At 43.2% G+C, this 13,026-nt stretch overlaps 1 protein-coding gene across 11 annotated transcripts in view; it reads right to left on the bottom strand.

The window, feature by feature from the left end:
* The window catches only part of TENM2 (teneurin transmembrane protein 2), a 1,556,107-nt gene that overhangs the window by 343,372 nt on the left and 1,199,709 nt on the right, over nt 1-13,026 (bottom strand). For 9 of the 11 annotated variants that reach the window (XM_019740878.2, XM_019740872.2, XM_019740888.2 and 6 more), the window contains one exon: nt 367-576. The exons of the other annotated variants lie outside the window; for them this stretch is intronic. In XM_019740878.2, the coding sequence (XP_019596437.2) occupies nt 367-576 (210 nt within the window). The remainder of the gene's footprint in view (nt 1-366; nt 577-13,026) is intronic. 11 annotated transcript variants of the gene reach the window in all.

Genomic DNA, 13,026 nt, shown 5'->3' with positions numbered 1-13,026 from the left:
CAAACTGGGCACATGAGGGTGCCCAGGGTCACTTGGCTACGGCCAGAATAACAGTAATCCAAAATGCAGCATTCCCTTGTCCCTCTGCATTTTACCTTGGAGACCTGTATGTTCTCATGTGCAGCAGTGGGCAAATTCCTTCCACCGAAGGAGGCCCAAACCCCATTCAGATAAGCAAAGCCTTATCTGAGACCTTCAGCAAAGGTATCCTGGAGCTGCAATGCTACAAAATGACAAATATATTTTGCCTTAGTGCTCCCCACACCACCTTCTCCCCAGCCCGTGTTTCAAAGTTGTCATTTTGCTGGAGTCGCGACATTGTCAAGCACACAGCACCACACATTCAGACACCACAGTTTTCCTTACCACTGCTGGAGGCTTGCTGGGGACCTGAGCATGCTCTGAGCAGGTATGAATTGGGGGAGAATTCCTCATCAGGGTTGGTGTCCATGATTTGATGGGAGGTATTGCTGTCTAGCAATGGCATCTGGCAGCTAACTGGTGGAGGATTATGGGAGCTAGGCAGCTGAGCAGATGGGAGGAGGCTAGACGAGGATGTAGGTGGAATGGGACGACCTGGGAAAGAGGACAGAGGGGTGAAAGGTCAGTAATGAATGTCATGAGAGCAACCAGAGCAAGTTACACTGAAACCACCTGACGATACAAATATCTTAAAATAAAAATTAAAAAGAAAATGTTCCCGATGTATTTGTTGAGTGGTTTGATGTTTCTCCAAATGTGTAAATTCTTACTACATGTAGTTGCATGTTTGCGAAAGCCCTCATGAGCAGAAATGTCCCTCTACACAGCTGATGTGGAATCAGCCTGGAAAACGAAAACTTCTTTCTCTCTCTTCTGCTGCCATTCCAAGCTAACTCCATATCACCTCTCACCGAACTGTCTGTCTCCTTGCTGGTCTCCCTGCTTCCACACACCCGTCTACTCCCCACTGTCCCCATCCTTTCTCTGTAGCCAGAACGATATATTAAAGAAAGAAATCAGACTACATCACTCTCCTGCTTGACACTCTCCAGTGGCTTCCCATTGCACGTAGAAAGAAACTTCTTACGACGACCTCTGTGTCTCGCTTACCCTGGCACTAGCTGTCTCTCCTAGAGGCCACCTCTGACAGTGGCCTTTACCACTCTCTGCTTGGCACCTCATTCTCCAGCCACAGTGGCCATCTTTACGTCTGCGGCTGGAACAGGCCATGCCATTCCATCGTCACAGTCTTTATGTTTCCCATTCCCTCTACATGGAACATTCTCCCCCATTCATCACCTCACTGATTTCACAATTCTGCTTCTTCTCTTCATTCAGTTTGTCCCTGTTTGTCTTCTTGACAGTTGTCCCCCTGTCTTCTCTATTTATCCTATCTGTCCTACTAATTAGCCTGTTTAAATATTTTCAGAGCCCTCATTACTATCTGAAGGTGCACTTTTACTTACTCTATTCACTCCTGCATCCTCAGTGTCTTCCTAACAAATAACAGTTCTCGAATGAATACATCAGGTAGGCTAACACCAACTTAATTAGTTTGGGTTAGAAGTGGAGGAGAGGTGGAAAGGGTGACACATCTGCATCCCAAAGAACTGGCCATCGCCCCACTATCACCACCATGAGATTCTTTTTTTGAACCAATGGGGGGGATTCCTACAAAGAGAAACAGCCACTCCAGGACATGAAGAGGAACAGCTAGGCTGGCAGGAGGTGGGCAGTGACAGGGAGCTGCTTTTGGGTCAAGGAGTTCTCCCACACAGAAGGCGGCGGCATCTTTTCATGTGGCAGGGAGCTCCTGGCAGCCAATAGCTGTGTGAGGATAATGGCCATGTGTACTTTCACCTGAGTCACCCTTCCATCTTGGGGTCCTTGCAAGTGCTTGCCTGCTGGTATGTTCATTTGGGAAGCTCAGAAAAAAGAGCCAAGAGGAACAGCCTACAGGATATGCCCTAAAGCTGGGGGTGCGGAGGGAAAGTAAAGTGCTGAGAAAGCAAACAAAAGAATCAGGTTTGAGATTCAACTCAGGCAACAAATGCTTGAGTGACAAGAAATATTGTTTTTTCCCTGCTTTTAGATGTACTGCATATGTGGGGATATTTTCAGGCACCTCAAATGGATGCCACTTTTTGTCATTGCTTTACGAGTATAATTGCATTTCCTGATCTATTCCTTAGTGCAGGGGTGTCCAAACTTTTTTCAACATTTTTTACCAAAGGCCATATGCGGTAAAATACACAAACAGCCGGTCCATTCACTCGAGGTGAAGAACGTATTGCCTCACCTGGCTTATTTAAGTAAACTAAATATATTTTTGGAATTTGCTGCAGGCCAATTAACAATGGATTGCGGACCGCAGTTGGCCCGCGGGCCGCAGTTTTGACACCCCTGCCTTAGTGCATTAAATGATACTGATAGATCAGTTTGGTTCAATATAACACACGAGTGCCTCTTATGTGCCCTCTGAGACACCGAGGATACCGAAATAAGTGAGGCCTCATTCCTGCCCTGAGAGAGCTCATAGTATAGTGGGGGAGGCAGACAGGTAACTATGTCAATTCTGAACATGATAAACAGCAGGATGGTGGCCTGTAAGGACATGGTACTGTGAGGGTTGAGAAAATGACACTTGGTCCAGCCTGGCCAGGTAGAGGTAGGGGTGGAGAGTCCAGCGAGGATTCCTGGGAAAGATGATGCCTGAGCAATCTTCAAAAGAAGAGAAAGGGAACTTCGGGTGAGAGGAAACCCGATAAACAATAGCACAGAGGCGTCAAATCACTAGGCTATTACTCTTCTGAGGGTGGGAGTGGAAGAAAAGACAGGAGATAAGATACTCCTAAACCTTAAATGTTAGAAGCTCCTGCCCAATAACACAACTGAAGAAGAGTCAACCCTGAAACAAATCAATGGATAAATGGAATTTGATTTGAAAAGCTCAATTTGTTCACAGCTGCTTGGGAGCCGTATTAGGCACGACGTATTTGCCAGATAATCTGGCAAGGGTAGACTGAACACATCAGAGTTTCATCAGAATCAGTACTCACATTTAATCAATACCTTCTCCCATAGGTCTCTCTCTAATAATAATAACAATCATTATTATTATGTTAATTGCTATTGTTTTGTGCAATGACTATCTGCCACTCACTGTGTTAGCCGGTTTACATTATTATCTCATCTGATTCTCAAAACAACCCTATGAGGTTAAAATTATTCCAATCTCCATTTCATAGATGAGGAACCTGAAACACAGAGAGGTGAGATGGCATAGCTAGCAAATGACAGGGGCCAGCCGTCAAACTCAGGTTTTCCCAAATCCACCCCCTAACCTCTCTGCAGTGTTCGCCCTAACAGCAAGGTGACAAAAGAGGAAAAAGGTGACATACAAAAAGGGAGGTGATTTATAGGAAGTCATGTCCCAGTTTCCATCTCCCAATCCCAAGACAATTTCAAGATTTCAAATAAGATACATCTCTTTGAATAACCATTGCTAGCAGCTATCATCTGGCAGAGCTCAAAGCTCTCCTCGTAATTTTGCTATGAAGTTCAAAGTGGCTCCTACATAGCAATGTTACTCTCCTCCTTCTTCAAGGCTCCTGAATGTGGAGGTGTCCCCACCAGGGCAGTGGAAAATCGATGTTGATGTCCACTGAGCAGCAAGGCTCTGGTAGGGACAGATTTCCACTCACAATCAGTAGGCTTTCAAGTTTGTATTGAGGCATATCTGAGACTGCATGTTGGAGAACAAGAATGGCTGGAAGCCAATTTTTAAATTCCTCTGAGGGACTGAGGTGGAACTGAAGTTCAAGTGCAATTTTCCAGGAGCCTGATATGATAGTGGCTGTGAAATCACTCTTTATATGAACTTTGTGAAATTTTGTTCAGCATGAATTCATCTCCTATAGTACCGACAGAACTGCTTTTTAATTTATATAAACACAGACAGTGGACGAGTAGTCATAACACAATGAAAGCACTGGGGTTACTTCGGTGTACTGAAATACACATCGCAGAATTGTCGGATTCCTGTTACTTTAAATCCATGCTTCGCTAGCTCCTTAAACTCTGCTTGCTGGTATCTAACATGACTTGGGAAATTTCTCAGTCCCTAGATCTGCCCCCAATCAAATTGATGCTGTTCTCTATTTGCTATGTTATTTGCTAATTTTGTTCACTTATGCTACATTTCCCCCCCTGACTATTCCAACTGACAGAGACCATCTGTACAGACACAAACAGGTTCCAAAGTACAGGGGAGAAAGCTGGAACTTATACAGGCTCACTTCATAGACCATGGTTTCTTACTAAAATACCTAGTGTGGGATGGGCATGTAACCAGGGACCTTGCACTACCTGGTTCCTACTTTTTACACTATAGAAGACCCCTGACCCCCAAACTATTGATGAAGTTACATTTTGAATGGGTATAGAGTCCCTGGAAAATATATGAAACACCAAGTTTAACTGATCGATTAAAAATCAAGATGAAACATGCAAAGGCAGCAATATGCCATTCATTAAACTCATATGGTCTTGTGTATGTGTGGGTGTATATGTGTGTCTGTGTTTTCCAAGATCCCCATGTAAATCAAAGTCTAATGAGTCATCTCTGTGATTGGATTCCCCGCGACCTTAAAAATGGGGACTAATTCAAATGTTTCTAATTTATCTGTTTTCAAATGACTAAGGTTGTGTGCTAGTTTCAAATCATGAAATTTTCCTGATTAAAACACCAATAGCCAGACAAAGGAGGTCCACGCTGATAGACAGGTAGTGGCTTTTTGGAATGCTGTGTTGAGAAGGGTTCCAAAGACACCCTGGGTTCAGTGAGACACAGTGCCATCATCAATTAGAAAATTCATGGACCAGGAGTGGGTGAAAGGTAGCAGATGCACAGCGCTTATTTGCCAGCCATGCTCCAGGTCTTCATTCATCATCTGCCTCAGCCGTACCTGAAAACTTTATCCTACACCATCTGTGCTTGAAGTCACATCGCTCTAACTCCCATTGTCTCAATTACAGCACCATTTTCCCCCTTAAACTGATTTCGATCTAGATTTAGTTCTCCCACCCAAGATTAAAAGGCTACAATCTTTTCTCCATCCCCAAAGCAGGAAATATTATCCATGAAATTGCTGCTCTGCCCAACTGTTGTTAACCTATCCCCTAATTTATGATAGAGGCCATGTTGCAAAGCAAGTCCCCAAATTCACTGAAAACAACTGGTTCCTTTTTCATTCAAAAGATAAACGGCAGGCAGATATTTAGCGTGTTCTGTGTAGACGATGCATAATTGATCGATGCAATGACAGGGAGTCAGGATACTTGGTAGAGCAGAGAGACGTGATCAAGAGACAGTTTAAAAAACAAAAACAAAAAATACAAAGAAACAGTACCAGGAGTCATTAAATCTGAAATAGTAAGTTCAATGACCTTGTTACCACTTATATGTATGTAATCTTGCTTTGTGCTAAGAACTGAGCTAAGACCTTACATTTATTTTTCTCTTTTAGTTTTTACAACTGTTCTGTGAACAAAGTATTAGCAGCATCCCCATTTTACTGGTGAAGAAACTGAGGCTGAGATGGACTAACTTCCCCAGCACTGCACTGCTGGCAAGCAGCAGAACTGGCTGGGATTTGAATCCCGGCTGCCTGACTTCAAAATCCAAGTCTTGAATGGTTTATTGTACTACTTCTTGCATTAGACAAGAGTGATTGTTAAACAATGAATGAGTCAGGAACCCCAAACTCATCAGTCCTCTTCTAGAACGTACCATAGAGGCCATCTGAGGTAATTCACCACGGGGAGAAACACGGCCCCTCCAAGAAACAGCGACAGTGACCACGCCAACAGAATAAATGACTTGTAAAGAGAGGAAGCCATTCTTTTTTTCTTTTTTAAATTTTATTGGGGAACAGTGTGTTTCTCCGGGACCCATCAGCTCTAAGTCATTGTCCTTCAATCAAGTTGTGGAGGGTGCAGCTCAGCTCCAAGTCCCGTTGCCGTTTTCAGTCTTTAGTTGCAGGGGGCGCAGCCCACCATCCCATGCGGGAATTGAACCAGCAACGTTGTTGTTGAGAGCTCACGCTCTAACCAACTCAGCCATCCGGCTGCCAGAGAAAGCCATTCTTGGGTCAAAAACTGGAAGTCCTTTGCAGCTTCGTAAGTTCAAGGACTTATGAAAATACGACTTCTGAATTAAAATTGAGTACAGCAAAGCACCATCATAGGCAAGTCAGTTGGTTGGAAGATTTAAATAATTTTCCTAAGGACATATCCCAATGCTTGCTGTTTATACAGACGTCTGATTAAATTATTCAGCCCCCAACCCCAATGCTTGGGGTTGTGAAGCCACTATTTTTGAAAGTGTTAAAAAGTGAGGTATATGAATATATGTGTAAATAGAAATAATTTTAAAACCTGAGATATTGCCCTCCTTTTGTTTGTAATCAATGAATTGTTTAGGAATATGGCCCCACTTGCTCTCGAGTTCCAGGAGAACATCGCTAAGGCAAGTACATCAGATTTTCCAAGTTCTGCCTAGTTTTGCACGTGGAGCTTGCAGACGGCTGTGTGATGGGACGTTCTTCCTCAAGTTATGATGGCTTCAGTGAGGCCCTGGGGTGTGGCTGCCATGGCTACCACCACGAAAGGCACAAGGTCCCCTGACAACTCTCGCTGGACTCCCAGCCTCCAGCTGAAAGGAACATGGTCGAAGCCGCTGGGCGTCTGCAGCCTATTTTATGTGCTAAGTATCAGACTCAGGGATTTTATGTATGCCCCTGCCACCAGGATCCCAATAACACTGTTTAGAGACTCGGGGGTGTTAAAAGCACCCCCAAGGGGCAGAGCCGAGATCTGAACTCAGGTGTGTAAACTGCTCCCACTGCAACGGGCTATTTCTAAACCTGGAGTTGCCTCACACTCCAGTTCACCTGCTCACCAGCGTCACCATCTAATCAATCCATCCCATTTTCAATTTCGACTCTGCCTCAAATGAAACGCTGGTCTCCAGCGGATGTGAGCATCTAACTGTCTTTTGCAAATCTTTATTTCTGCCCTCACACCTGCAGAGTTTCTCTGTACTCTGCAGCCCGTTCCCAACTTTTTGGCCTCCCTGATCATGATCTGTTCTCCAAAGCCCCGGTGAGGAATGGAGCGGGTGCCATCTTTGGAGCGCAGATGACTGAGCCCTGCCACTTCCGGTGTGAGTTTGAGCAACTTACTTGCCCTCTCTGGTCCTCTCTGATAAGAACCCCGACTTCACATTCTGTCGTGATAATATACGGAAGGCCCCTAAAACTGTGTTTAACACATAGTAGGTATGAGGGACCCAGAAGAAGATAATGAACCTTGTATCTTATTGGTTCCAGTTGTTCCACATGCATCTTCTTTTCAATATATGAATCAATTTATTCTCCACCCCACCCTCTTTTTCTTTTTTTTTCTTTAAGCCAGCTTGAGTCGGTTTTTGTCACTTTGAACCAAAAGCGTCCTATCTAAAACTGGTCAACAAGCCCATGTGAGAAAACGACTCAGCCAGGGCCATACACTTGGGAGACCTGGAAATAGGTTCCAGGTCTTCTGCCTCCAGAATTATGAAATTGTCATGTTCTGTTAGCTGACGCTCTCCATGTTGAAGCATGAGAAATCAAACATGTGGGGTCCCAGAGAAACCATGTATGGTGGGAGATATCTAGTCTATTTATAAGAATACTGTGGGCATTAAGACTGGGAGAGTGACGCAGGCAGATGGCTGTCTACTTGCTGTCAATCAATCATGCACTAGAGTAGCATTCTGTCCCCAGCGCTGGGGAGAAACTCAGCTCACCTCCCAGCAGGCACTGGGCCTTCCATGCACCACAGTGATTGGGGAGGATGAGAGGGACTCAATTTCTTACCTACATCTTACATTTTAAAAAGAGAACAGAGCCAGTCGTTTTCAATTATAATTGTAGGATGCAAAACGACCTCAGTGAATAGAGCAGCTTAAAATTATAGACATAGATTATATATATTTATAGTTTACATTGATACCATATTATATGCATGTTCATATTCCCTGTAGCAGGCTGCTTGTATTTAAGCAGCTGGGCTAGATCAGTCATTCTCAACAGGGGGCAATTTTCCTCTTGAGGGGACATTTGGTTGTCATATTTGCTAAACATCCTACAATGCACGGAAGTCTCCCACAACAAAGAATTTCCAGCCCCAAATGTCAGTACTGCGGAGGTTCAAAAACCCTGGGTCAGCATGTGTAATGGCTTTAGATTAGTATACTTTATGTTACACGGTCAATTTTTAAGTAGCTCCTTTTTCCAACTGATAACAGTTGGGCAGATATTAGAAGTGAAAAATTTGATACAGTCATCTCTTTCCTCCCATCCGGAAAACTTCAAGCAGATAAGCTTAAATTGCTCTTGGGGTACTTAAGTTAGAGATCAGGAAAAGTTTTTGAAACCGAGTCTAATTTGTCAATGATGGAATACCTTTCTCCACAGGAAGGAAAGACTTGTAAAGCAAGAGTGGAGCTGCCTTTATAGAGACCAGAGGAGAATGTTCCAACTTAGTTGTAGGTTATTGAACCTCACCTGAGGACTTTTCATGATGGCCTCTCTTGTCTTCTCAATGAGGCAATATCAGCCTAACTGGGTTTGCTCTATTCCATATCACCACATTTAGAGTTTTTATTTTCACAGTAGAAGACCTAGTTGCCCTCTTCACTCACACTTCACTGAACTCACTGAAGCCCAGTTAAGCATTTTCTTGAAAACAAATCGTTTTCTGATGGCCCTGGAACAACTCTCCTGATTTCACACCAGCTATTATACATAATTTACTGGAAGAATGGCCGGCTGTTGGTCTTGCCCCAGCTAAAGGGCCTCTTTCAGGGGCTCAAGCATGAACTGTCTCCACAGTTTGGGGCTCTATGCATTTCAGTGTTCTTCCCAGATCTCACCGACACCTTGCTTGTTTACGTATCACATCTTCCCGGCAGCATTGCGCTTTGGAAGGTGTCAAATATAGATGAGGCTATAGATGGAAGGTAGAGTTTATTTTTGAAATTATATGATTTCTATAATTGCCTAATACTAAACCTTTCATATTCATAAGGTGAAATGCAGTGAGTCTTTACAGCTTCCCCTTGTGAGGACACAAATCCACTTTACCTGCAGTGACACAATGGTTTCCCTAAAGATAATGGATCCTCAAATACTTTCTATACAGAAACTCCTGCTTGCTTGGGGTTTCTACACATACCTTAATTATATCTCCCAGCTCTTTTAAGATGAGATGGTGTTATTATTTTGGTAACACAAAATACTAGTACATAGCTAGTACAACAGAGGCACTGCGCTCTTAGTTAACTGAAGTTTATATGGCTACATGTGGCTAGTGGTGCCCACACTGGACAATGTGTCTAGACAACGTTCTAGGCTCCTAATTGCTGGTATCACTCACTCCTGTGTTTCTCCCCTTCATACAAGAGCCAATGTATTTATGAATATACAGATTTGCTCATGCCATGCTTCCTCTTTCAACTCTCCCATGACTCCTGACTCTCTACATATAACAGTTGAAACTCTTACATGGCAATTAGCATTTGCCAGACCCCCTCCTTTCCTATATGCTAAGCACATCAAAGAAACCATACTGTTATCGGACATCTATCTTCCCCTCCTCATTTCCCTCCTGTGCATGGAAAGCGTTCCTTTCTCATTGGTAGTCTCAACCTCCTCCTGCAAACGTTCTCAAAGACTCAGCTCAAGTGTCACCTGCCACCTTCTTTAGAAATCTTTCCTGATCGCCCACCCACTGGACCCAGGGCATACTTCTACGAGTATCATTGGACTTGTAATGTATGGGCATATTTGTTTGTCTAAAGGTCTGGCTCATTCGTGAGACTATGAGTGACTGGATAGAGATTGTGGGTTATACACCTTTGTATTCTAGCACCCAGCCCAGAGCCTGTACACAATAAACAGCAATGGGATTGGTGGATTATCACTCCACCAATTTCTTTGATGTGCTTAGCATCTAGGGAAGGAGGGGGTCTGGCAAATGCTAATTGCCATGTAAGTGTTTCAACTGTATTATGTAGAGAGTCGGGAGTCATGGGAGAGTTGAAAGCAGAAGCATGGCATGAGCAAATCTGCATATTAATAAGTACACATAGATTCACTCCATAAACATCTTTTGGCTGCATGTAAAACACACATGGCGTTGACTTCACTTCTGGGTGCCATGGCTGTTTGTCTCAGGTTTTAGGTGTCTTTTAGTGTGTAAGTATCTTGCTGAGAAGAAGTGATTCTGATTTTCAATGTATGGGGTTTGTTCTGTTTTGTTTTTTTTCCTTTTAATCAAGTATTTAAGTCACTACTTCATCTGGTCTTCAAATGAAGACACAGCAATGTGTGACAACCATGGGGGAAAACTGTTAGATTTATTAAGAGACAATATGTCAGTCTCCAAGGTGGCATCTTCCTAAAGATTTCCCAGGGTGGTGGTGTTACCCCTCCCCCCCCCTTTTTTTTTCCTCAGCTGCTGACCTTATAACCTAACCCGTGTGTAAGATGTGATTCCACTCTAATTCTGAAAGCTTCCAGCCATCGGGAATTGCTTGGGAGATGTGCCCCAACACTATCCAGGAACACAAGACGAAAATGCCAAACTGTTCGGGCAATTCAGTCCCTTACAAAGTTGTATCTTTGAGCCGAGTAACACACAGAAAATTCCTTGGGCTCTTTCCTTGTTCTCCTGGAACCTATATTACACCCCCAAACAACTTTGCTGGGGATAGAACTGCTCGAGAAAGACATAAAGAAACGTAGAGCCAAACCAAAACTTAACTTGCAAAGGGCTTCCTTGGAAAACCTCTTCCACAGCACACGGGAATCATTTCTTACTGTTACATTCACTTCTTGGGTTCATGATACATGGAAATTACAATATCACCAATTGCTAAGATCTGTTGCATTCTTATGATGTAATCAGGCATTATTTCCAATCCCTTTACGTATATTTATATATTTAATCTTATAGCAATCCTTTGGGGTAGGTAATATTATCCCTATTTCAAGGATAGTAAAACTGACCTGAGATCGAGTAAGTTGGTTGGCAGGAAGAATTTGAGTCTGGATATTCTGTATCTAGAGCTCAAAGCACACTGCACAGGAAATGACAACAGAATTTAATTAACCTCTATAATGAAAAGAACCTGATGTGACAATATGATTGGTGTTGGAACCAGATTGAAGTTGGTTCTCCCACTGATTGGCTGGGTGACTTTTGGTAAGTCACCTAACTGTTCTGTGCTCAACTGTTTGATAAACAAGTATAAACATACTTTACTGATTATTGTGAGTAGTCAATGAAGCATTTCTATAAGTGTTGTGAAGTAAATAGTAAACATTATTATCAACCATAGAAAGGGTATGCGATAGGTGTCATAGTCCCCTCCCAAGATGTTTTGAGGAGTAAATAATAACATATATGGAAGTTACATGCAAATGGCAAAATGTGCTACACACAGTAATTATTTTCATTCTCATTATGGGAAGCTTTTGGTTTCAAAGTCTTTGTCTGCAGATAGCCCACCTTTCTCAACTGTAGTCTGTGTTTCGCTATGTGCTTTGGGGACAACAAAGATAAAACATGGGCTCTAGGTGGCATATGCTTGAACAATTTCATCTCTGCTGCCCACACTCACGGTGCCCCACCCAGAGGGGTCATGGATGAGGCACTAAAGATGAGATACCTTGGGAATCTAACCACCAATAACCAATAGATAAGCCTGAAAAGCTCCCCCTCAAAGATGTAGAAAGGTTTTGTTGAGACGAGAATAGAAAATGGAAACTAGACTGGCATGAGGGATAGTTTGTTAGAAGCCATGGATGCCCTTTGCATTCATTCATTGCTTCCCTGAAGAGTCATTTGAAAGTCACTGCCTTCTACCTACCCCCTCCCACTAGCAGTTAGAAAGAGTGGTGGAGTTAGGAGACCAGGGTTCCTTGCTGTGGCTGCCTAGATGCCAGCCAGTTGTCTGACTTACAGCAAACGTCTTACCTGTTGAGGACCAGGTCTCAGCTAACGCATGCGATTTTATTGCACTATCACATAGGTGCCAAGTATTTTAAAGAAATGTGATGATGCAGTCTCAGCCACCATGGAATCCACATTCCAGTGAAACAGACTAATAGTCAGTCACATTTTTTGAGCATTCTCAATATTCTATGCAGTCTGCTTAGCACATTTTCGGGTTTATAATTTATGTAATCCTTCCAACAATACTATCTGGACTGTTATTATCCCTATTTTATAGATGACGAAACTGAGGCTTGCAGAAATCAAAGGACTTGACAAAAGTCACCCAGTAAGTAATGGGCAAAGCCAAGATACTAATTCAGATCTCTGTGATTTAGGATTGTATGGTTACACAGACTTATTGCAACGTTTAGAGAGGTAAAGAGAGAAGAGTAATTTCAGCTAAGATAAGGCAGGAAGGCACTTTAGAAGGGGTAGCAGCAGGAGGGTGATGAAACAATCTTGGGTGAAGATCACAGGTGAGGTTGTGTCCTAGCAGAAATTCACAGCCCGACTTTGTACCTGCCCCATCTTCGCTAAGCCTGGCTTACTTTCTACACGAAAGTCAGAATGAATCTTCCCGTTTCTCTCCTTAGGCCCTGCAGAGGCAGGTGCCATAGGGTAGTGTTCACTGAAGGCTCGCTTAGAACACCCTCCAAGGCAAACTGTGCATCAATGCAGATAGCTGGAGACATCATAAAATAGGCTGAGAGGGGCAAGAGGAGCATTAAGGAAGAAGAGGAGAAGAATTAACTGCCTGGCTGGGAGAACGATAAACATGCCGACCATATACGAGGTCAGACAATTAAGTTCGGAAACACGTTGCAACGCTGTTGCTAACCTTTTGTGATATCAGAAGGATTATTCATTATGAATTTGTACCAATTGGACAAACAGCTAACCAAGTTTACTATTGGAAGTGCTGAAAAGGCTGCGTGAAAA

The sequence above is a fragment of the Rhinolophus sinicus genome, linkage group LG10 (genome assembly GCF_036562045.2).
Source record: "Rhinolophus sinicus isolate RSC01 linkage group LG10, ASM3656204v1, whole genome shotgun sequence".
Classification (NCBI taxonomy): Eukaryota; Metazoa; Chordata; class Mammalia; order Chiroptera; family Rhinolophidae; genus Rhinolophus; species Rhinolophus sinicus.
This window is presented reverse-complemented; position numbering and strand designations above follow the sequence as displayed.